Source organism: Dermochelys coriacea, chromosome 1 (genome assembly GCF_009764565.3).
Source record: "Dermochelys coriacea isolate rDerCor1 chromosome 1, rDerCor1.pri.v4, whole genome shotgun sequence".
In the NCBI taxonomy this organism is placed as follows: Eukaryota; Metazoa; Chordata; order Testudines; family Dermochelyidae; genus Dermochelys; species Dermochelys coriacea.
The window spans coordinates 342,961,521-342,985,433 of record NC_050068.2 but is presented as its reverse complement, the minus strand read 5'-3'; the positions used below and the strand labels follow the sequence as shown (position 1 = coordinate 342,985,433).

Genomic DNA, 23,913 nt, shown 5'->3' with positions numbered 1-23,913 from the left:
AACAAATTTATTAGAGCATAAGCTTTCGTGAGCTACAGCTCACTTCATCGGATGCATTTGGTGGAAAAAAATGCATCCGATGAAGTGAGCTGTAGCTCACGAAAGCTTATGCTCTAATAAATTTGTTAGTCTCTAAGGTGCCACAAGTACTCCTTTTCTTTTTGCGAATACAGACTAACATGGCTGCTACTCTGAAAGTTGTACCACTGTAGCCATGCCCCGTTTGTTTGAATGTTTAGGATTTTTGGCCTTGTGGACTGAAAAACCCTGGCGATATTCTACTAAACCTACCCTGTGGCTAACTAGTGAAGTACCCACACTCGTTAAAAACGAGTGCGTGTGTTTGTGACTTGCATGAGTGGGCAGAAACAAAGCGATCAAAGTGAGGAGTGTCTTGAAATGCATCTGCATTCGAAAGGTAAACATGCATTTACACAGATGTAAACCACATGTTTACTACTCTGAATCCATCCAAGGCAGGGCAGAAGACCAATCTCCTCCAGGGAATATCCCAGCACTGCAGATCCTGCAAGCCTGTTCTGTATATGACTGAACCACGAGGCAGCGCTACCGCATGTTTTGCAGGCATCTCTATAGCCCCAATTGCTACTGTAAGCGATTGTGCCTGCAGGAAAAAGCATTCTGCCAACCCCTAAGGCAGCATTCAGTTGAGAGCACTGAGAGTCCCAGCAGGGAAGCTGCCAATTTCACACAATTTCAGGTTGAAACCATAAATGGGACCAAGATTAACTCAAAGGGGACTGTGTGCCTCAGCGCATCTTGCCACGAACCTGGTCTAGGATTGGCACTTTTAAGTAAGCCTGACACGGGGTGAGTTTGGCATGGACGTTGTTCACCTTGCAAACATGCTCGATACCTAGAGCTTCAACCAGCTGGCTGTGTTTTCACACGTCCCCTTGTCTCACCTGAGCAAAACAGAGAGACTCCCTATTGCCAGCAGAGCTTTTGTGCACTAATCGTCAAATCCTGTCCCCAGAGAGTGACTGGACTTTGCGCTGGGGAGATCCAGGGGCTCAGAGGGAAAATGAATTCTCCCTACATGGGCAGAGCCACCCCACAGCTTTATCTAGCATCGGCCTATGGAATGACCAGTGGATCCAGCGAATCCCCACCCCCACTTGTCTGCTGGCCCAACACCCTAACACCCGACTGGCTGGAGAAACCTGTAGCACTGTACTCCATGGGGCAGACCCCCTCAGGCTCCTCCCTCAAACTCCCCAGTGAAGAGACGTAGATTCTTCTGCCTTAAGGCCTTCTCTTACTTGGGCCTACAGGTGAGATGAACTCCCTCCTATAGGATTCCAGTAGGAAGACTCCTTTGACCTCAATGGGCACTGGATCAGCCCCATAAGGTTACCTCTACACTGTAGCTGGGAGGTGTGATCCTGGCATGAGTAGACAGACTCACGCTAGCTCTCCTTAAGCTAGTGCACTAAAACTAGCAGTGTGGATGTTATGGCAAGGGCAGCGGCTCAAGCGAGCAGCCCAAGACCATGCCCACCTGGCCCCCTGGGTCCAAACTGAGGGGGTTATCCCAAGACGATGCCCCCACTGCGATGTCCACACGGCTGTTTTTAGCAGGCTAACTTAAACGGAGCTAGTGCGAGTCTATCTACCTATGCCAGGATCACACCTCCCAAGTGCAGTGTAGTCACACCCAAAGGGGATACACAGACATTGCAAGCAAATAGCCCTATATTTTAATGGTTGAACATCGCTATAATATAAACATTGTGCCATGTTATTAAATATAAACTGCAATCTAATACATACGCCTTCCAGTAAATTTGCAGGTGCCGTTCGAGAACCTGTCAGATCGTGTATAAGAAATGCCGTCCAGTCAGTGTACTTCTCTTTGATTGCTGGGGGGGAAAAATAAAAGAAACATTTAGTACTGCAGCAGACGCCACGTACATTATAGAGCCACTTTCCATGGTCAGGACAAGTATGGTCATGGGCTTATCAGCTCTGGGCGTTTGCTGCATCCAACAGAAAACAGAGTCAAGAGTTTAAAGGTTTAGATGCAAACACACTTTGCACTATGAAAGAACAGGCCCCAGAGAGTCCACACGCGCGCACACAGAGTCAGGTCCTCATCCGGTGGAAGTAGGTGTTGCTCCACGGAAGTCAAGGACATTGACTGACATCAGATGAGGAGGCAGATGACCAGTGGCATCTTCCCAATCACAAGCTTCATGTTCACCACTTAGGCTCGCGCTTGTCATAAAAGGCATCTCCGAATATTTTATAAATCACCCCAGAGGACAAAAGCCATGATCACATCCAACCCATTGACAAGGCAGTAACATGGAAACTCCACACGGCATTCTTCCCAGGTAACAGACAAAGCAGCCCTTAGGACATCACTAACTAGCTAGTGAATAAATATGTTTGTGAAAAGCTAAGGAAGGACTGAACCAAATTCCTAGGTATTTCTATTCTGTTTCACAAGATCTGATCCACTATCTTCTATCCAAACAACACACACCTGTATCTTCTTAGGATTTAGCATTAACTAATTTGTTAGATTTAAGATGGAATTTACAAAGCCATCTGTGGGATTTAGATACCCAATTCCTTTTAAAAGGTGTGGAAACTGGGCACTCAAGCCCCTTCAGCAATTCAGAAAGCCTCAGCCTTAGTACAAAAAACCTCCTGTAATTAATCTTGTGTGTTTGCAACTGAGGAGCTCTGAGGATACATTCTAATTTCACCTGCCTATAATTGGGAGTTAGAGATCAGATTTTTTTTTCAGACCCAATTTACACAAGGATTAGATAATATACTGATAAACAGAGATACTGTTATATTCCTAAACATAGCAATGTTAGCTGCAAAAGAAAAAAAATTATAGTCAAAGGAAAATTGGAAGCTTTATTCAGAACAAGCAACTGGATAGAGGATTTAGAGACCATCGTCCCCTAGCGGCATGCAGTAACTATAGTGCTAAAAATACAGGGTCAGATCCTCAGCAACTGTTGGCTGGCATAGCTCCACTGGCGTCAATGAACCTATGCCAGCTTACACCAGTGGAAGATCTGGCCCAACCGATGTGGAATCCTTTTGTTTACGGTCTGAGAAACTTTCAGATTAGCCAAGAAAGCTTAAAATCCTGATTGTAAATCTTGGAAATCATATCATATTCCTTTGCATTTCTGTACAGCACCTTCCACACTGGATTTTCTAAGCACTTTGTAAATATTAATTAGACGGCACACCCGAGAGGTTGGTATAATCCTGGAGAAACTGAGGCAGATAGCGGTTTCATGCCAAGTTTCCTGACAGGGTGCCTGCCCTTTTGCAGGTGCAATATATACCTGCAAAACTTCTATCTGCTTTTTTCTGCACCTGCAAAACATGTCATGGCTGCAAATCTGAATGCTTGCACCTCTAACAAGGCTGTTTGCACCTGCGGTCGGGTAGCTAGAGTGGAAAGGATTCAGATTTGTACAGTATGTCAAGTGCAGACACAACAGTGCAAGCGCAAATGTTGCAGGCTCAATTTTCACTTTGAGATGAGGAGTCCAGGCCGAAGCCATTTTAAACAAGTACAATAACAGGGTTCAAAAAAGAACTAGATAAATTCATGGAGGATAGGTCCATCAATGGCTATTAGCCAGGATGGGCTGGAATGGTGTCCCGCGCCTCTGTTTGCCAGAAGCTGGGAATAAGCAACAGGGGATGGCTCACTTGATGATTACCTGTTCTGCTCATTCCCTCTGGGACACCTGGCATTGGCCACTGTTGGAAGACAGGACACTGGGCTAGATGGACCTTTGGTCCGACCCTGTAGGGACATTCTTACCCTTTAGTGACTTGCCCAGGAGTGCTCAGTACATCTATGCCACAGCCAGTATGAGAAATAACTCAGAACTTAAAGCATCAATTTGGGAACTGATTTTCTCATACACTCCGGCCACTTTATGCTGCTCTTAAGGACCTTAAAGGGTACATCTCTGCTGCAATCCCAGGGTACAAGTGCACCTTGCAGAGATATACCCAGCCAGCTATCTAGCCAGCTCAGGTACGGGAAGAGCAAAGCTGCAGCAACCCGGCCTTCAGTAGCAGCTCTACAAGCCCGCCTGGAACCCTGAGTAGTCACTTGTGGGGCTAGCCTGTGCTGAACCATGAGGCCATGGCCTCACCGCTCTAGTACCTGAGCTTAGATAGGTCTCTGCAAGCGGCAATCGCATCCTGTGACTGCAGTGTAGACATAGCCTAAGAGGGTAGAAGTGCCCTCAAGGAAATGCCCCCAGCATACGAAGGCTCCAGTGCCCCACACCCAGTCCCAACACAGGGAGCACGTCACGAGCAGGAAAAGAGTGTGACCAGAGTTCATTGCGATCTGCCTCTTTTTTTGATTCTCACGGCTCACTAGGCAGAATGGGAGTCAGAGGAGCTCAGAACCCTCTCTCACTGAGAAGGCCCGCAGGCTTGTCTACACATAGCACTATTCCGGAATTGATGCATGGGTGGACACACTTATTCTAGAAAAGGAATGTCCATACATGAAGTTACTTAGGGATAGTTATTGTACTTTAGGTTCACCTCCTACATTAATTCAAATTAGCTTTCAAGTGTAGACAAGCCCCCAAAAGTCACCTGAAAGCAATTCTGGCTGTTGATGCCAGGTTCCACAGGAGAGTCAAAAGCAACACATAATGATGGGTATTGAAGGTGCTGATAGATTTAATTTTATTTGCATGAATGTACAATTTTTTTCCACTACCCAAAGGCAAAGGCAGCTTCCGTATCATATCAAGCTTGGAAGCCCGACAGACAAGGCTCCAAACAAATGGAAAGAATACAGCTGCTGCAGAAGTTGGCTGGACCTTGGGAGATAATTTATGCCATTTGTCTTGAATAAGGGCTGGGCCACCCCCTATTTGAAGATTACTGGGCCCAAACTTTGCTCACAGGCTTTCACCAACAAAGGCAGCACAATTCCTCGCGGCCACCAAGAAGTAAATTTTTACACAGGTTTGCCACTTCCTGCTCCCTCCCAGAGGAAACCACATTGAGTCAGCTGCATTCTGGCCTTCCTCAACTAAAAGGATTTGCTTCTTTGCGATTAGAATGCAGGGTTCCTGAACCAAAAGCTTCAGGCATCCCCATAAGATACCAGCCCATCATTTTATCCTGCTCTGTACACAAAGGAAAGTCACCTGTTAATTCTCTGATAGGAGTGATAATGCTGTTAGCTGGCCTACAGCCAGACTGATGGGACTCCAAAACCGTCTGAGCGCTTGCAAATCAGAGCCATTAATTTGCTGTTGCGCTCATTTCTCCAGAAGTTATGGGGCTTGAGAAAGCAGCGAAATAGCTCTATAATTTGAAATTTTATGGCTATTGCCAGACTTAAATGTAGGAGTAAATTCTGATATTTGGTGGGAACTGAAACTGTCTAGTCTGTTTATCTGAGTATTTCTGAGACACCTAACGATGCTGCTGCGCTAGGTAAGGACCAACTACTAAGGATCTGATCTAGCTCCCGTTGAAGTGAGTCGAATGCTGCAGCTGACTTTAGTGGGAACAGGACTGGACCTAAAAGGTGTCAAAAGATGAAATAATTCCACCAGAGACCCAAAAGCCATGGGCAAGATTGTGCCCTTAGGCACGACTCTGTGTAGGTCGCAGCACCCGCAGACTAACCTCTTCTTCCTTCTTGCTCTGAAGGGGAAGTGATTTATTGCAGCCCTTCAAAGATGCAACTTATTCCCTTTCCCCAGCCACTAGAGCACTGGGGGAGGAGGCGCCATGGCTCCACCGAATCGCCGTCCCCTTGCTCGCTAAAGGGAGCAAGTGGAATTCAGCCGCTGCACCCCACACAGCCATGAAGATCTGAGTAAGTCTAGCATGGTAGTCTAGGAAGGGGGCTTACTGCATAGTCGTGCTAGGGCTATTCACAAGATGGCCCTAGATCAGTACCTGTTTTCAAGTGCATGGGGGTCAGTGGCATTTCTACCATTAGCGATACACCGATCAGTATTTGGTAGCCAAGGTAATACCCCCGGACACTGTATTGTTCTAATCATGGATCGCATTCATTCTGTGCAGCATTTCACATGTCCCAGACACAGGATGAACTAATGACTCCTCTCCCTGCCCCCGTGAGGCAGAAAATGTTTATTCTCCCCATATGACCCACCCGGAAACTGAGGCGCAGACAGATCAAGCACCAAAGTGCCGAACGTGGGCATTCACTTCGACTGCCCAATGTGAGCCTAATATCCAGAGGCGCTCAGCACCCACAACTCCACGTGAAGTCAATGAAAGCTGCGGGTGCTCAGCATCTCTGGAAAAAAATCAAGCCCAGAGGGTCTCCAGGAGGAGAGCCAAAACCAGAGGCTGCTTTTGTCCAAGGGGCCTGATCCAAAGCCCTTTGAAGCCAACGGGAGTCTATTAACTAATGAGTTTTGGGTTAGCTGTGCAGAAGTTCTGCTAGGAGAGTCAGCATTGTTTCTAGGTCTGAGTCCCATTTCTCAAGGCTTTGAGCATTTGTCGTGGGGTAGCACTTTGACCACTGACTCTTAAGCCCCTAGGCGCTGATGGGCAGGAAAGCAGGCATATGGGGCTGATGGCAGCTGATCAGCAGCTTGAAAAATGCCAGTGAAGCCTCCATGGCAGATTTAGGAGTCTAAAGAGGCAGATAGGTGCCTAAGGACCTTTAGAAATCTGGCCCCTGACATGCCAAAGTGAGGGACAGAGACAGGATCAGAACTCAGGATTCCCAACACTGGCTCTTTCCTCTCCTATGCTCCTTCTTTAAAAGCCCATTCTCTAATGGCATTTGAACTATGTAGTCAGTTTTACAGAGACAAAGATCTTCCAAATGTATTTAAATTAGCGAAATTAAAAGTACTGTATTTTAGCTTGTATAAAATAATTATTAACCTAGTCTCTAACTTCTCCATATCTTATGTAGCACCATTTTTGCATCAATTTCTCTGGCGGAACCAGGAGATTTATGGCCTTTAAAATTTTTAAAGCACAGCAATAGCTGGAAAAGAAACTATGTATAAATGCCTTCTTTTTTTCACCATTCCTGGTCTCTGTTCTATTCCTGTCTGCTTGCTTTAGAATCAGAAACTCCATCTAATCTGAAACACCAGTGGGAACACAGGAATTGCCATACAGAATCAAATCAGAACAACGGTCCAGGTAGTCTAGTATCCTGTCTCTAATAACGGCGAGTGATGGATTCACCAAAGGAAGTTAGCCGAGCTATGTGACAACAAGCTGCATTGTATTCTGGCTCACACATCAATCAAGTTCGCAAAAAGAAAAGGAATACTTGTGGCACCTTAGAGACTAACAAATTTATTAGAGCATAAGCTTTCGTGAGCTACAGCTCACTGCTACTCTGAAACCTATCAATCAAGTTGTCAGCCCAGTTCTGATGCTGACACTTTGTGCTTAGTGATGACGTGGGACACAGAGAGAACCCAGTTTGGAATTTTCAGAGCTGGCAGGCAGAAAAAAAACCACCCAGGATTCTCCAAATCGCCTAGTGATTTTGGATGCATCAATTTTCAGGTGCGCAGTTTTCAGAAAGTGCTATACACCCGCCCCCTTGTAAATCAAGCCCCTTTTAAGCTGACTCAACCTGGGTACCCAAAATCACAACTCACTTTTTAAAATCTTGGCCTTTGTTTTTTTAAACTGCAGGACGTGATCCACAGCCACATAGAATCATAGTTACGAGATGGTAAGTAACCGTTTTATAGTCTCAGTGCAGGATCTGGCCTTGAGACAGAGGGTGTGTGCACCATTGCTCTCTATTGGATGGAATGTCAAATCTGTTTAAGCACATGTGATTTCGTTGCCCATGAAACACAAGTCTATAGAGGATACAAACAGCTACACTAACAGATCTCCTGTAGCTCAAGTTGTGCAACCCTATGTTATTTGGAGAGGTTTAGCAGGTGACCTTGGAGCCACAGATTGGTTACACATAGGTAGTCTTGGAAGAATTAATTTTTTTCTTGGTAAATGTTGATCAATGTCAATTTCACCATAAGCACACATACACTGTCAACTGTCATTAAATAAATATAATCTAACCCTCCTATTGTCTGGCATCCCCCCTAGCTTCCCACCACTGTGAACATTTAAATTGATAAAAACAAAAACAAAATACTTAAAACCCACAATTTTGCATAACTGAAAGTGTAAGTCAATAAAAATTGGAAAAAATGCATAAAATAAACCAATATTATCCATTGAAATTATAAAATAAAAAATCTAATTCTGCCAAGTCTACACATAAGTGTATGTGTAAGTGCTTCTTTGGGGCCTTGTTCACTGAATTCAGGAATCAGTGCAGATGTTCCTCCTTTCTCTTCTGGGGCTAGAAGGCCAGCCGTATTTTCACCTACACTGAATCCTATATTAAAGCCTTTTTCTCCAATAAAAATGCAACTGAAGCAATTGCAGAAAAGTAAACTGGCTAGAAACATAGGGACAGGTTCTGCTCTTCCTTGCATCCACATACATCCACACTAGCTGGACTAAGGTGACTGGAACCACTCCAGATTTAAGCTGGTGTACAGAGAGCAAAGTTCAATGCAAAAGCTCCATCTGCAGAAAGCCCTTCTTTACTACAAAAAAAAACCTTTTTTCCACCAAATGCATCCGATGAAGTGAGCTGTAGCTCACAAAAGCTTATGCTCTAATAAATTTGTTAGTCTCTAAGGTGCCACAAGTACTCCTTTTCTTTTTGCGAATACAGACTAACACGGCTGCTACTCTGAAACCTTCTTTACTACATCACTCTTCTGCATGCATCTTCCATGTGTAAAATACAAAGCTCCACTACCCCCTTAAACCAGAGAACATTCATTTCAAACAGTAGCTCCCAATTTGGAAATAAAAAGAAAAATGAGCAAATGCAATTTTTAAAGCAGAGTAAAAATCAACCAACCACTTCAATACAAAGGCTGCATTTATTCCTTGGACCTTACTGAGAGTCTTAGGAGGGATTTAAGGCTTAAATGGGGTTCAGAGCCACCAAAAATGTGTGCCACGCACAAAAGCAATTTCAGAGCTTCTTTCAACTCTGCCCTCTATACAACCTCACCTCGCCGTCACCTCTGTTCTTCTTAACCTCTGAGGATAGGACAAGAAGCAAGGGGCTTAAATTGCAGCAAGGGAGGTTTAGGTTGGACATTAGGAAAAACTTCCTATCTGTCAGGGTAGTTAAGCACTGGAATAAATTGCCTAGGGAGGTTGTGGAATCTAAGTCACTGAAGGTTTTTAAGAACAGGTTAGACAAACGACTAACAGGAGTCCTGCCGTGATTGCAGAGGACTGGACTAGATGACCTACTGAGGTCCCTTCCAGTCACCTCTATGATTCTATATAAACACACTAGAGAGCTGGTAGCTAATTGGAAACTGTTGTTTCAGCAGTGCTGATAACATGATAACAATAGAGGAGAAAAGGCACAAGTGCTCCCATTAAAATAACAGACTGTAATGCTAGGGCTGAAGAGCAACACATGCTGTGGTCGAGTAGATAGACCATGGGCCTATGAGCCAAGAATCTACTGTTCTATTCGTGCCAGTGTCTCACTCTGTGATACAGTGTCAACCTATTAACCTCGCTGTGCCTTAGTTTGGCCATTTGTATGATGGGGATAATATTTATCTAGCTCACAAGGGAGTTAAGAGACTATGTTTGCAATCCCACGAAACCCTTGTGTCGAAAGAGCTATATTTGGTAAGACCGGGTATTACTACAATATTATCAACTCTTGGGAGTTTCATAATAGTTGGTGCTTTTTTTAAAGCCACAGCTCCTGGAGTACATGAGGATCCTGGTTTTTTTCTTTTTCTTAAAAATAACTGACTAGCACTAGAGAAAAGCCCAAAGCCTACTGACTCAAAAACCAATAAAAAGAACCCACATGTTTGTTTAAAATCTCATGATTTTTAAGCCAATTTTAAGTAACTTTTATGGTTGGAGAGAGGTGGGGCGGGCTGTCTCATTCTTTTTGAATGCTTGGGATTGGCAATCTATGTGATACATTTTCTCCTTTCCCAGTCAAAGGATCCATACTCTGCTTTTGGTTTCCAGTATCAGCTTGTGGGTCAACAATAGCTTCTTTTGGCATCAGCAATACCGTACAGTAGGCAAATTGACAATATCTTCCATTAGACTCTCTTATCTGCCTAGGTTCCATTCTGATGCTTTGTCCTTGAAAGAACAAAAACAACCAGCCTAGAGGCAATGATTATCAAAGCTCAGGTTAGGCGGATGGGTCATGTGATCAGAACGGGTGGTGATAGACTCCTGAAAAAAGTCCTCTATGGTGAGCTGAAACTCAGAAAGCACAAGAAGAACAGTCAAAGTAAACACTTCAAAGCAAAAGCAAAATCTCAGCTTATGTGGTAAACTGATAACTTGGAAGACACAGCCAAAGACAGATCTGAATGGAGAACCACTACCGATGACGGTTGTGCAACACTTTGAGAAAGACAGATGTGAAAGACTGATTGAAAAAAGGATCAAGTGTCATGCCAAATCTTCAATGGGATCCTAAACATTCTTATATGATGTCTGTTTGCAAGTCTTGCTCTACACAGATTGGACAGTATAGCCACAAGAGAACACACAAGACCCCGTGACGTCATTGCTGCATAGGATGGACAGCCATACGGGTATCGCTGTCCATTGCTTCCCTCCTTGATTCTCAGAAATACTTTCTTTGCCATAATAAACAGGGGAAACAGTTCCATAAATACCACGTAGGATCACTGTATTAAACGGATGTGCAATTTACCAGCATGACAATCGTTCATTTGGAGGTTACTGTAAATCCCACTCTCTTTATTACACACACCATTCATCTGCATCCCTGCACGAGGACGCTCTTTCACAATAAAGAAGTTACTCTACTGAGGATGTGTAGTAGAGCTCCCAAAGCTGCAAACTTCATTCACAAAGAAAGAGCAGATTGATATTTACATGGACAGATATTGCTGCAGGAGCACGGAAATGTATTTTTTTTTTGCTTCAGCTGATAATCCGCTTTAGTGTAACTATGGCAGTAGCAAGTGAGGGGCAGTGTGATGAGACAAGCTGGGTAGAAATGGGAAGGGAACCATGGAGAGAAAGAAAGTCGCAGCTACGTTACCTGCAGAGAGCATATATTGTTCCCTGAGCCTGCACAAGGCCCTTAATGTGAACTTCATGGGAACAGAGCGAGCTGCAAATTGGAAGGAAGACACCTCTATACAGCATGCCAGGCTCGCCTATCAAGAGATTTCCTGGCAGGAGGCAGTTGAATCAGCATTAGCTCCTCTCCCAGCTTTTGACATCCCTCAAGGTGGGAGTTTTAGGGTTCAGGCTCGGGAAGGGCAGCTGGGGAGCATGGCATAAAGACAGGCTTCCTACATGAACAGCCCAAGATCCACAAGTAGGGTATGGTTTCCCTGTGCGAATCCAACGGTCCCTTTTGAGAAATCCAAGTTCTGCATTCAATAGAGTTCACACCAACAGCAGAGCACTTAGCCACGATCTTTAAATGTCTTAATAAAACAGCATCTTAAACCCTACCTGTTCCAAAGAAGAAATGCTGTGGTCTAGTGATTAGCGCACAGGCTGTAGACCGAGGCTACCTGGGATCTAATCCTAGCTCGGGGTAAGTCACTCCACCTGATCCAAACACCAGTGAAGACAGTGGCCCTAAGCCTCCTTGTGTCTCAGTCTTCCACTCTGTAAAATGGTGATAGCAATATTAAAACACCTTTATAAAGTGCTTTGAGACCTGTGGATGAAGTGTTTGAGTTACGATGCACTCAGTTCTCCAGTTAACTGTTCCTGTTTGAAACTGTCAACTGCCCCTGGAATTCTAATAACCCAAAGAGACAATAAAATAATTCAGGCTGGTTGGGCACTGGAAAATTCTGTTCTGCAGGAAAATTGTGACATTTTGGAGGGAAAAAAATATTCCCAATCAAAATGAAAAGATGATATTTTGAAATTTCCTGCAAAACAAAATATTCCAATAAAAATTTGATTTGGGATTCTTGAAATATTTCATTTTGATGGGGAAACATATTGTTTCAATAAGGTAAAAATCTTTTTATTTTATCTTTGTCATTTTGATGCATTTTTTTCCACTTTAAAATTCTATTTATTCATACATAAATACTATAATAAAATTAATCTTTTAATGTAAAATCAAAAAGAAAAAGTCAAACTGAAATGTTTGAACGTTCTCCAAATGAATGGATTTGTGTCCACTTTTCCCCCCATCAAATGGTTCATTTCCACTTTTCCCTGTTGAAAATGTCAAATGCAACACCTTCCCAAAAAACAATTGAATTTTGATGAAACTGCATTTTTCAACAGAAAATCTGTTGTATCAAAAAAACTGCAACTGGCTTTACAAATAATGCCCTTGTGAATTAAATCCCAGCTGGGGCATAATGTTTTTTTATTTTAATTTACTTATAAATTGTCCCCCAGTGGTTGTGGTCTCAGCTGATGGCTTGATTTGGAGAAAGGGTGATTTTGTGGTTAAGAGATGGGACTGGGACTTGTAAGATGCAAATTAAATTTGTAACTCTGCCACCAACTTCTCAGTCTCAATTGTGCCTCAGTTCTCCAGGTGAAAAACAGGGATAATTTGTCTAGCTTGTCTCTTTATTGTAAACTCTTTAGGGCAGGGAATGTGTCTTATGATATTTATGTTCAACACCTAGCACAATGAGGCCTTGATCTTGGCTGGTGCCTTTAGGTACTACTGCAACACAAATAATAAAAAATAAAAAAATTTACATTTAAAAGATGGTCACTTTCAAACAAGAAAAGACTAAATTTATACATAAGAGGTTTAATAACATTTTGCAAATGAAAATGATTGTTCACTGTGGGAATGCTGAAAAAAAGCCAAATGCATATTACTAAAATAAACATCCTGAAAATGGCTCTGTTAGTCCACAGATTAAGTTTTGAATGGAGTGTTTTTGTATTTTCACAAAATTCCAAAAGTGTGCTATAAAGAAACAGCATGATTGTTTGTTTAACCAACTTCTTCATGATCTGGGCCACAAACAAAGAGGTGTGTGAATCAGTTTCAGATCACACAATCAGCTTTTGCTATAGAACTCTCCTGAAGAATGCAAAACACCTGACGAAAACATTAAATGCTGTATTTTCACTGAAACCAAAGGTTTTAAATAAACTTACATCAAAGACTTTGTGAGCATTCAAAAATATATATCTGAGTTGGCCATACTTTATATTATGGTTCCATTATATATGATTTATAAAGGATTAATAATAGATGTTAGAAGCATGTTATAAATGAGAGTAATATGTGTTATAATTATAAACACATCAGTAGAAGGTGTTATAGATTAGAGAACATGGTTCTATTGAAGTATTGGACTGTATAATAATCTATAACAATTGATTACCCATTTATTAAAACACCTATTAATTATTATCCCTTTCTAAATGGAACCTTAATATGCAATATAAACCTCAAATTAATCTTCTTTTATTTAGACCATCAAAATAAAACAGATGTCATATAATAAGTATATTGTATGATTTTTATCATGTCTTCAAAATTGATAGCTGCATCTCTACCTTTTAGGCTACCACAAATACACTGATAAGGGGTTTGGGAAAGAAGTATTCACACTGTCATTTTAAGTGATTAAATGGTTGGCAATTTTCTGCCAGAACGTTTTTCCACTGCAAAATGCCTCGAAATTGACACATTTGGTGAAAGCTGCCCAGTTTCCTACCAGACCGCGTGGGCAGTTGCAGAGCCAGGACCATGGGGGTGTGTCTACACTGCATTGTAAATACGGGTATGTGGGACCCAAGCTTGTGGACTCAATGTTTCTAAGCCCATGCATGAGCATCCACACTACATGGTAAACCTGGATTTACAATTGCTGGACCTGCATCTCAGAACCGCACTCACGCGTCCATTTTGCACTACACAGACCTTCTGACTCAGATCTGAGGCATGAGCTGTGTCCACACTGCAGAATGACAGGGACTGGACCAGTGTCACAGTGGGACTTGAGCTTGGACTCCACCCCTCCCCAGGTCAGTCATAGGACCCAGGTCCTAAGTGATTGCTGACCTGAGACAGAAAGATTTGTGTCTGGACAGTAGTGGGGATTGGGCTCAAACCCAAGATTGACCCTGGGTTTACAATGCAGTGTAGACATACTCTGAAAGACCTGGGAGCCCCGGCTTGAGCAGGGGGTCTCTGGGTATGTCTAAATTGCAAATAAAATAAACTCCACGGCAGCAAGTCTCAGAGCCTGGATCAACTGACTCAGGCTCATGATATGGGGCTAAAAATAGCCATGCAGACATCCTACTTGGGATCTGAAACCTGGCGAGGGAGGTGGGTCTCAGAGCCTGAGCAGGAATGTCTACAATGCCATTTTTGCCCTGGAGCGTGAGCCTGGGCCAGCTAACCTGGGCTCTGAGACTTTCTGCTGTGCATTTGTTTTGGGATTGGGCTTTTTTGTTTTTTTGGTTTTTTTTGCAGTGTAGCGGTACCCTTAGGCTCACAGCTTCTAGGTAACCTTCCAGGCAGATAGTCGAGCCCCGGAAGCTCAGGGAATCTTGTCCATTCTGTTTAGAAAAATACTCAAAATAAAAGGCATTTTAATTTTTTTAAACAAAACTTTCAGACTCCTCCCATTCCATGGGAAATTTCAAAATTGCGAGTTTTTGTTCCGGTACGCAATAAATTCTTGGTTTTAATTTCAGAATTTCCCACAAAACATGAATTCTGGCTTTCAAGAGCTCCAATGAAGGCCCCAGTTCAGGAAAGCCCTGAGGCACATACTTGAATCCATTCCAAAAAGAAGAACACTTAAGCATGACTGACTTCCAGCGCTTGTGTAAGTGCTGTCTCAACTGAGATGCTTTCTGAATCGGGGCCTATAATTCTTATACTGACTAAGCCAGGCCTAACGCCTTGTTTGAAAAGCTTCATATGTAAATCTCCATGCATCTATCACACTATAGATCTACAACACATTTATGACACTATATACATTAATAATCGATACCCTTTAGGCAGCTAGATGAAATTCTGTCCTCTTCGTAATTGTGACAATATGCAATTACATTGACAGGTAGACCTTGTTCTAATCCTAACAATTCTCAAAGTCTTACAGTCTTACCATAAATGTTGCCATTAGAGCTGGTAAATAACTATCTGGCCAAATTTTATCTTGTGCCAAAAATGACTCTCAAAGGAACTGGATCACATAAGAGAATCTGGCCCATTGTCCACAAGAAACCCTATTTCTTAACACCCTTTAATTCACCCAATTTACTTGCTGACAATTCTTCTCAGCCTTCTCTTCCTCTTTCTCCTGTCCTCAATAACCTTATGATTTTTGCAATAAGATTGTTAGTGATTCTGAGGGTCCAACCACTTTTATTTCTTAATTGAGTCTCTCCACAGTGTAAATGCATCTCTCTATAGCACATGTGAGAACCATTAACTCCATGCTATACCCCTGTGTCATATAGCTGGAGAGTGTCTGACTTCATCTAAGGAACATCTTGTTCAAAGGTCACCATCAGATATCACTGCTGTGTTTGCTCTTCCTAGGCTCAACTGTTAGCTGAAAAGATATCTTAGAAGCAAACTCTTATTGAGCGGCCACTGCTATGGCTTTCTATTTACATCCAGGTTTGGAATAGAAATTCTGCTCATAAATCCATGGTACGGCTGTAATCCATGTGCCACTAACCCATAGCAGTCTGTCTTGATTGGCGGAATGGGGACCATCCCAGCCATCCCACCAATTCCTGAAGCACAAGCAGCAATAAATGGTCTGCCTTCCAACGGTGGTGCTGAATTACTTCCTCTCCATTAAAGTCCATATCCTACTTCATTGTTTAAAAAAATTAATTAAATAAAATACAGAGGAGAGGAATTCAACAATGGGAAATAGCTTTGTTTTATCTAAGCTTCATTACATATACATCGCAATCAGATCCGGCAGATAAAATACAGACGCACATTTATCTGCTCTGTTTACACTTGTCCCAGTCCCGTCCCCGAGCCTGTAAAAATTCACACAGTAGCAAGTGGCGCTGGACAGCTTGAGAATTACTGAAGTGCAACACCTGAAGCAGGGAAATCAGGAGACTTAAACAGCTATGAGCTACTGCTCTATTTCATAAGCGAATTGGAGATAAATGTAGTGGCTAGATTGGACTGTCACACTAGGGAGAATATAGAGAGGCCCACAGAGGACACATTTAGGCAGAGTGTCTCTGGGGCCACTGTGACTGTGCCCAACTGCAGAGGGCACAGGGGTGCATAAGGTTACAAGGATCCCCTGAGTCTGTCATCCACATACTAGTTTGCCAAGGCCTGTCATGCAAGGTCTCTACTGAAAGCCTGTGTCACTGGTCCCCATAATCATCATGAACGTATGGATGCAGAATGTGTGAGGAGGTCTGTGTATATACTGAAAAATTGCTTGCGGCTGGTCACCAAAAGGTGTGAAGCAGGTTTCTTTCAGGCAAGAGACAATTATCCGTCTGTCTATCTGTATACAGTAAAAGCTGTTTTATCTGGCATGTCAGGGGAATGGTGGGTACCGGTAAGTGAAAAATGCCGGTTAACTAAGCGGGAGGGAGTTTGGGCACAGGAGGGGGTGAAGGGCTGGGAGTTGGGGTGCCGGATCTGGGGGGCATGCACCTCGGGCGGCTCCCCACAGCAGTGACTTGTCCCGGCTGCTCCTAGGCAGAGGGGCGGCAGGCAGCTCTGCGCACTGCCCCAGCCCACAGGCGCCGCCACCGCGGTTCCCAACCAATGGGAGCTGCATTGCTAGTGCTCGGGACAGGGGTTGTGCGTAGAGCCGCCTAGGAGCAACTGGGACAGGTTGCCACTTGCAGGGAGATGCCCGAGGTGAGCAGCCCCCGGATCCAACACCCCGAGTCCCCTTCTGCACTCAAACTCCCTCCCAAATCCCGTGCTGCACACCCCCAGCCCCACGCCAACCAGACTATAAACCGGAATTTCAATGAAGATCAGAAATGCCAGTTTCTAGAGCTTTCCGATTGTGAAGTGCCAGATAAAACAGCTGTTACTGTACTGAGTATTGTATACTTCACAATGAATGCCTCCTTACAGTCTGAGCAAAATGCTAATCAAGTGATTGCAAAATCTCCAGGAGAGATTGTAGACAGGACAACACAAGCAGTGGGGGTTCTCCTGTTTGCAAGTGAAGACAATGGGTTTTGGGGACTATAACTCTAGGTACAGAGCTCCAATCGGCATCTTTCACCTAGGAGTAAGCCGACAGCTTGCTCCATGAACAGAAGATCACAGCCAGGCCTGGCTGTAATACACTGGAAGGGTCCAAGGTTAAGGAGCAAAGGAATAAACAGGGAAGCTAAAGTTAGAGGAGGCTCTCCAGAACCCTCTCCCTGGCTTGCACAAGAACATTCGCCCACAGATCCCCCTCCTCCGGGGCTGCTGCTGTGAGAGCGCCCGTTTCGGTTTCAATTGCCTGCCTACCATAATACTTGAACTGATCTCCACCAGGTGAAATAGCAGAAGCCACAATAAGTGGGACTTAAAATCAGATGGGGTGAAACCCACGTAAAATATACTATGGGGAACAAAGAGAATTCTTTCCTGGGTATCTGGGTGGTGAATCTTGCCCACATGCGCAGGGTTTAACTGATCACCATATTTGGGGTAGGGAAGCAATTTTCCTCCAGTGCAGATTGGCAGAGGCCCTGGGGGTTTTTCGCCTTCCTCTGCAGCGTGGGGCAAGGGTCACTTGCTGGAGGATTCTCTGCTCCTTGAAGTCTTTAAACCACGATTTGAGGACTTCAGTAGCTCAGACGTAGGTTAGGGGTTTATTACAGGAATGGGTGGGTGAGATTCTGTGGCCTGCATTGTGCAGGAGGTCAAACTAGATGATCATCACGGTCCCTTCTGACCTTAAAGTCTATGAGTCTATGAATGCTGCAATTGCAGGGAGATGGGCAGGATCCTCTAATGGGCCTTTACCAATTCTAATTTCTACAAACTGATCCAATCAACTTAAAACTGGAGGAAGGAGAAAAGCCCTGCTGCAAATGACCGGCCTGTCCCTACCTGTAAACTGAGAGCAATCAGCGCCTCCCAGTGGCTGCAAGAGGAGACACCTAATGCACTGGCAGCGTGAAACTTTTACAGCAGTTACTTTCCCTGTCCCTTGATGCATCAACGTTAATTTCATCATTTGGCAGATAATTTTTAATCATCATCATATAGATTAGGTAACATTAAATAACAGCAACAACTCCATTATACTGACCTTGCGTACTCAGCCATGAACACAGGAGAGCAGCCTCTAGGCAATTTACTCGGTGACACAAAAGATCTTCCACGGGCATGAACATGCTGTCATATTCTGGTTGATTACCTATTGTCTTGTATTTGCACACATAAGCCTGCTCTGTGAAAAATGCAGGTTGATTTTTCTGTTTGGGGTGTATGTGACAATATTGTGGTGTGCATATACAATAAAAGAGAAAGAAAACCTGTAGCACTAAAACAAAATCTCAAGTGCCAGATTATGTTCCTGGTTACAACCTGTGTGAATGTAGAGTAGATCCAGTGAAGTAAAATGAGTTACACCAGTGTAAAACCTAGATTTCTAGGGTGACATCGTGGCTTCAATGAAGCGAAAGAGTTTTGCCACTGATTTCATAGTGTATAGTTTCAAATTTATAGAGCCAGAAGGGACCACTGTGATCAATTAATCTGACTTCCAGAACACAGGCCAGAGGACTTCCCTGAATTATTTCCTATTTGATCTACAGCAGATCTTTCAGAAACACACCCAATATTTAAAAATTGCCAGTGACGGAGAACCCTTGATGTCAGTGGGCCAGGATTTCACCCAGAGATTTTAAGGCCAGAAGGGACCATTATGATCACCTACTCTGACCTTCTGCATAACACAGGCCAGAGAATTTCACCCAATGATTGCTGCTTTGAGCCCAATGACTTGTGGTCACACTGGAGATGATTTAGAAAAGCATCCAGTCTTCATTGAAACACTCCATGTGATAGAGAATTTACCACTTCCCTTGGAAGCTTTCCCATTGGTTAATTACCCTAGTAACCAATGTGAGTGAGATCAGACTCAGAGTGCAAATACCGTCAAAGGCAAGGAAAATTGTCCCACTGAACTGCACTTACTTAAAAAAACACAAGAAAAGATGGTCAACTCGTGGATAAGATATGATGTCTGGGGTCCTGTAGCAGAGCTCCTGTTTTGGGGCCAGATCCTGATCTGTGTAAATCCAGAGCACCTCCACTGATGCACAATGGAGTTAATCCAGATTTACACCAGTGTAACTGAGATCAGAATTTGGCACTTGATTTGTTCAGGACCCTTTTTTATAATGTATAACTTGGATTTTTACCCAGCTTCGCTTTCAGAGATGGAAAGTTAATTCAGCATGTTAGAAAATAAACTCAGGCTCTCAAGGCGTTCAGGGAACAAACTCATAGCTGGCATCACTCCAGTGAAGTTTGCTGGCTCATTGCGATCCAAGTCCCACTGAAGACTTTCCACTGCCTTCAACACAAGTTGGATCAGGCCCTAAATTCCATTCCCAAGTCAAAAGTGAGAGCTTGGTGGGTTTTGTTTTTACCATGTCTGGACCTGTGGACTCAGGTTCTATCTATACCATGTAAACCGAACATGGCAGACACACTGGAGTTCAGTCAGGCATCAGAAGTATCTAAAAACACAACCCTATGGATTGAAATCAGAGGTGTCTTGGCAGACAAAGCAAAGACGTGGATGAGACACATTCTGTTGGACATGTCTGATCACACAAAGGCATAACTCCTCCCAGCGTTCACACAGGAGTGGTAGGCCTCTGCACCACCCCTGACTTAGGGCTGCACACTGAAGGCATGATAGAGCCATGAGCAAGAATTTCTGGATTTGGCACATTACTGAAGAGTGGAGCCTAAATTTTTCAATGCTGCTTCTTCAATATTCCTTGAAGACCTAAGCATGGAACATCCTTCAAACTCCGGTCCGCCAAGCCACTACCCTCACTTCATTGAGATCCCTCTCTAAGACTCACTCATCCCACAACACTCACAAGAAGCAAGGCAAACATGACTCATACCCTTTTTTAATGATTGAGCCACCAACCTGTGAACATGCCTAAATTGAGCAACTGTGCAACATAACTGCTGCAATACTCGTTCTTCTAGAACTTGAACCCACTAGGGCCAACCACAAGGTTTGAATCTAGGACCTTCTGCATGAAAAGCCTGAGTCTCATGAGCTAAAGCATGAATGCCATTAGTTAGAACCAGTCGCAGATTCCAATCCCTTATTTGAACCAACAGCCATTAGAAGGCAACAGGGACTTATCTAGAGTAGACTACAGAAAGGAGGGGATGGGGGGAAGAAAATGTTTGTGACCTTCACTCGTGTCTAAAATCAGATTTTAAGCTGTTTGGGGCAGGAACCACATCTCGCCATTGGCTCAGCAAAGCCCTTTCAGGCAACTAATTGCGATGATTATTAGCAATAATAATTCATATTAAACTGACCTGCTAACTTTGGAGATCTCAAAATGATCTCTCTCTCACACACACACACACGCACGCATGCCACAAAATGTTTTGAAAACAGTCAGAAAGAGTCCAAAATCTGAAAGCTCTAAAGCAGCGATACTCAGACCTCAGTGGTTCAGGAGCCAAATCAGCCATCAATCTTACCCAAAAGAGTCACAGTAGAGTGAATTCATTTGTTTCATTCACAGCAAAATGACTGACCAAGTATTATTATTTTATCAGCTACAATTGGGTAATAACATAGTAAAAGCATCCTGATTGGTTAATAACCTAGATTGATTAATAATCAAATCACACCGTGTTTTAATATCATGTGTTGCAAAGAGCCGCAGGAGACACACTGAAGAGGCACTTGTGGCTCTCAAACCTCGGTCTGAGTATCACTGCTCTAAAGTGACCATTCCCGTAACAGGGGCTGCATTGTCCCTGTAATCTGTGTCCGTTAGAACAGCATCTCACTGGGAAATTGAAAACTGCAAACTCCATTTCCCTTCTATACTTAACCTGAAATCTCAGTGTAAATCCCCTAGGGTTTTTATTTGTCTGTATTATATAATGTTCCCCAAGACTGACCATTTGAGACAAGAGCTCAAAATCCCAAAGCGCAAGTCCGAATATTCTAACAGAGTGGGGCCTAAATCAAAACTTCCCTGAATTTTGGATAGAAGAAGGGGGTTTTTTATGCAAATTTCAAAAATGTAAGGACTTCATTTTCCAGTCAAAATCAGTACCTTAAACCACACTCAAAACTGATTGGCAGCAGATGCAGGTCACAGACCTCAGGAGTGTGATGCTGTAGAGGTCAGTGTTATATACTACATCTAGTACACCTGTTCAAGAATGCCAGGTATGCTGGGCTTTTTCTAACAGGCAGACTATCACATTCTGCACTACCTGCAGGTCTCAATAGTATTTCGGGGACTTTGCAGGGGGTGGGTTCGCCTTCCTCTGTGGCATGGGGAACACATCGCTTGCTAGGATAATCTGGGAACATCTCACCAAATCAAATCCTTGCCACCACAGGGCCCTCAGCCACTGGTGGCACATCAGTCCCTCTTGTTCTCTGCTTGTGGCACACAACCGGCTGCTGATGGCTGTAATACTTGAGTCTAATACAGGTCATTGGGATATGGTTTGGTGGCCTGTGATATACAGACTAGATGATCCGGTGGCCCCTTCTGGCCTTAAACTCTATGACTGTAAGATAAATGTAAGAAGGCGCTGAGCTCCTTTATGAAGCAACAGGGGCCTTCACCCAAAACAAAGCCACCTGCAAGACTCGAGTAGCAGTTAGCCATGCAGCCCCAATGGGGCTCCACATGGATCTGATAACAAACTAAGGGGCGGGGGATTGTTTGGCTTGGAGGCGGGCATCTGTGTGTGTGAGAGAGAAGCAATGGGAGATATCACAGTAAGAGACACAACGAAAAGGAGCAGAAAGCCAAGGAGCCAGCAGAACAAGCAAGGGGAGCGCAGCCCTGAGAAAAGCTTAGAGAGAGAGTTTTGGGACTGAGTACTGGCTAAAAGAGGCCTGGAACTGTGAGTAAAGGAACTATCACCTGTTCTTTTATTGTTCCTGTGTTCAAGGAAACAAGAGACTTTGTACGTTCTTTCTCAGGCTGTTGATTAATCACAGTTAACTCATGCAATTAAAAAAATTAATTATGATTAATCACAGTTTTAATTGCATTGTTAAACAATAGAATACTAATTGAAATTTATTAAATATTTTTGGATGTTTTTCTACATTTTCAAATATATTTGTTTCAATTACAACACAGAATACAGTGAACAGCGCTCACTTTATATTATTTTTGATTACAAACATTTGCACTGTAAAAATGATAAAGAAACAGTATTTTTCAATTCGCCTCATACAAGTACTGTAGTGCAATCTCTTTATCATGAAAGTGCAACTTACAAATGTAGATTTTTTTTTGTTACATAACTGCACTCAAAAACAAAACAATGTACAACTTTAGCGCCTACAAATCCACTCAGTCAATCCTACTTCTCATTCAGTCAATCACTAAAACAAACAAGTTTGTTTACATTTATGGGAGATAATGCTGGCCACTTCTTATTTACAGTGTCACCAGAAAGTGAGAACAGGCGTTCGCATGGGACTTTTGTAGCTGGTATTGCAAGGTATTTATGTGCCAGATATGCTAAACATTCAAAAGCCCCTTCATTCTTTGGCCACCATTCCAGAGGACATGCTTCCATGCTGATAGAATCATAGAACTGGAAAGGACCTAGAGAGGTCATCTAGTCCAGTTCCCTGCACTCAAGGAAGGACTAAGTATTGTCTAGACCATCCCTGACAGGCATTTGTCCAACCTGCTCTTAAAAGTCCCCAATGATGGAGATTCCACAATCTCCCTAGGCAATTTATTCCAGTGCTTAACCACCCTGACAGTTAGGAAGTTGTTCCTGATATCCAACCTAAACCACCCTTGCTGCAATTTAAGCCCATTGCTTCTTGTCCTATCCTCAGAGGGTAAGAACAACAATTTTTCTCCCTCCTCCTTGTAACAACCTTTTATGTACTTGAAAGCTGTTATCATTTCCCCTCTCAGTCTTCTCTTCTCCAGACTAAACAAACCCAGTTTTTTCAATCTTCCCTTATAAGTCATGTTTTCTAGACTTTTAATCATTTTTGTTGCTCTCCTTTGGACTTTCACCAACTTGTCCACATCTTTCCTGAAATGTGGTGCCCAGAACTGGACACAAGACTCCAGTTGAGGCCTAATCAGCACGGAGTACAGCGGAAGAATAACTTCTCATGTCTTGCTTACAATACTCCTGCTAATACATCCAAGAATGATATTTGCTTTTTTTGCAACAGCGTTACACTGTTGACTCATATTTAGCTTGTGATCCACTATGAACCCCAGATCCCTTTCGCAGTACTCCTTCCTAGGCAGTCATTTCCCATTTATATGTGTGCAACTGATTGTTCCTTCCTAAGTGGAGTACTTTGCATTTGTCCTTATTGAATTTCATCCTATTTACTTCAGACCATTTCTCCATGTCATTTTGAATTTTAATCCTATCCTCCAAAGCTCTTGCAACCCCTCCCAGTTTGGTATTGTCCGCAAACTTTATAAGCGTAATCTCTATGCCATTATGTAAATCATTGATGCAGATATTGAACAGAACTGATCCCTGCGGGACACCACTCGTTATGCCCTTCCAGCATGACTGTGAACCACTGATAACGACTCCCTGGGAACGATTTTCCAACCAGTTATGCACCCACCTTATAGTAACTCCAT

At 43.3% G+C, this 23,913-nt stretch overlaps 1 protein-coding gene across 5 annotated transcripts in view; it reads right to left on the bottom strand.

Annotated features, from left to right (window-relative positions):
- Positions 1 to 23,913, bottom strand: part of SFMBT2 (Scm like with four mbt domains 2) — a 205,877-nt gene that overhangs the window by 101,794 nt on the left and 80,170 nt on the right. For all 5 annotated transcript variants that reach the window (XM_038372526.2, XM_043499007.1, XM_038372534.2 and 2 more), the window contains exon 5: positions 1,795 to 1,883. In XM_038372526.2, the coding sequence (XP_038228454.1) occupies positions 1,795 to 1,883 (89 nt within the window). The remainder of the gene's footprint in view (positions 1 to 1,794; positions 1,884 to 23,913) is intronic.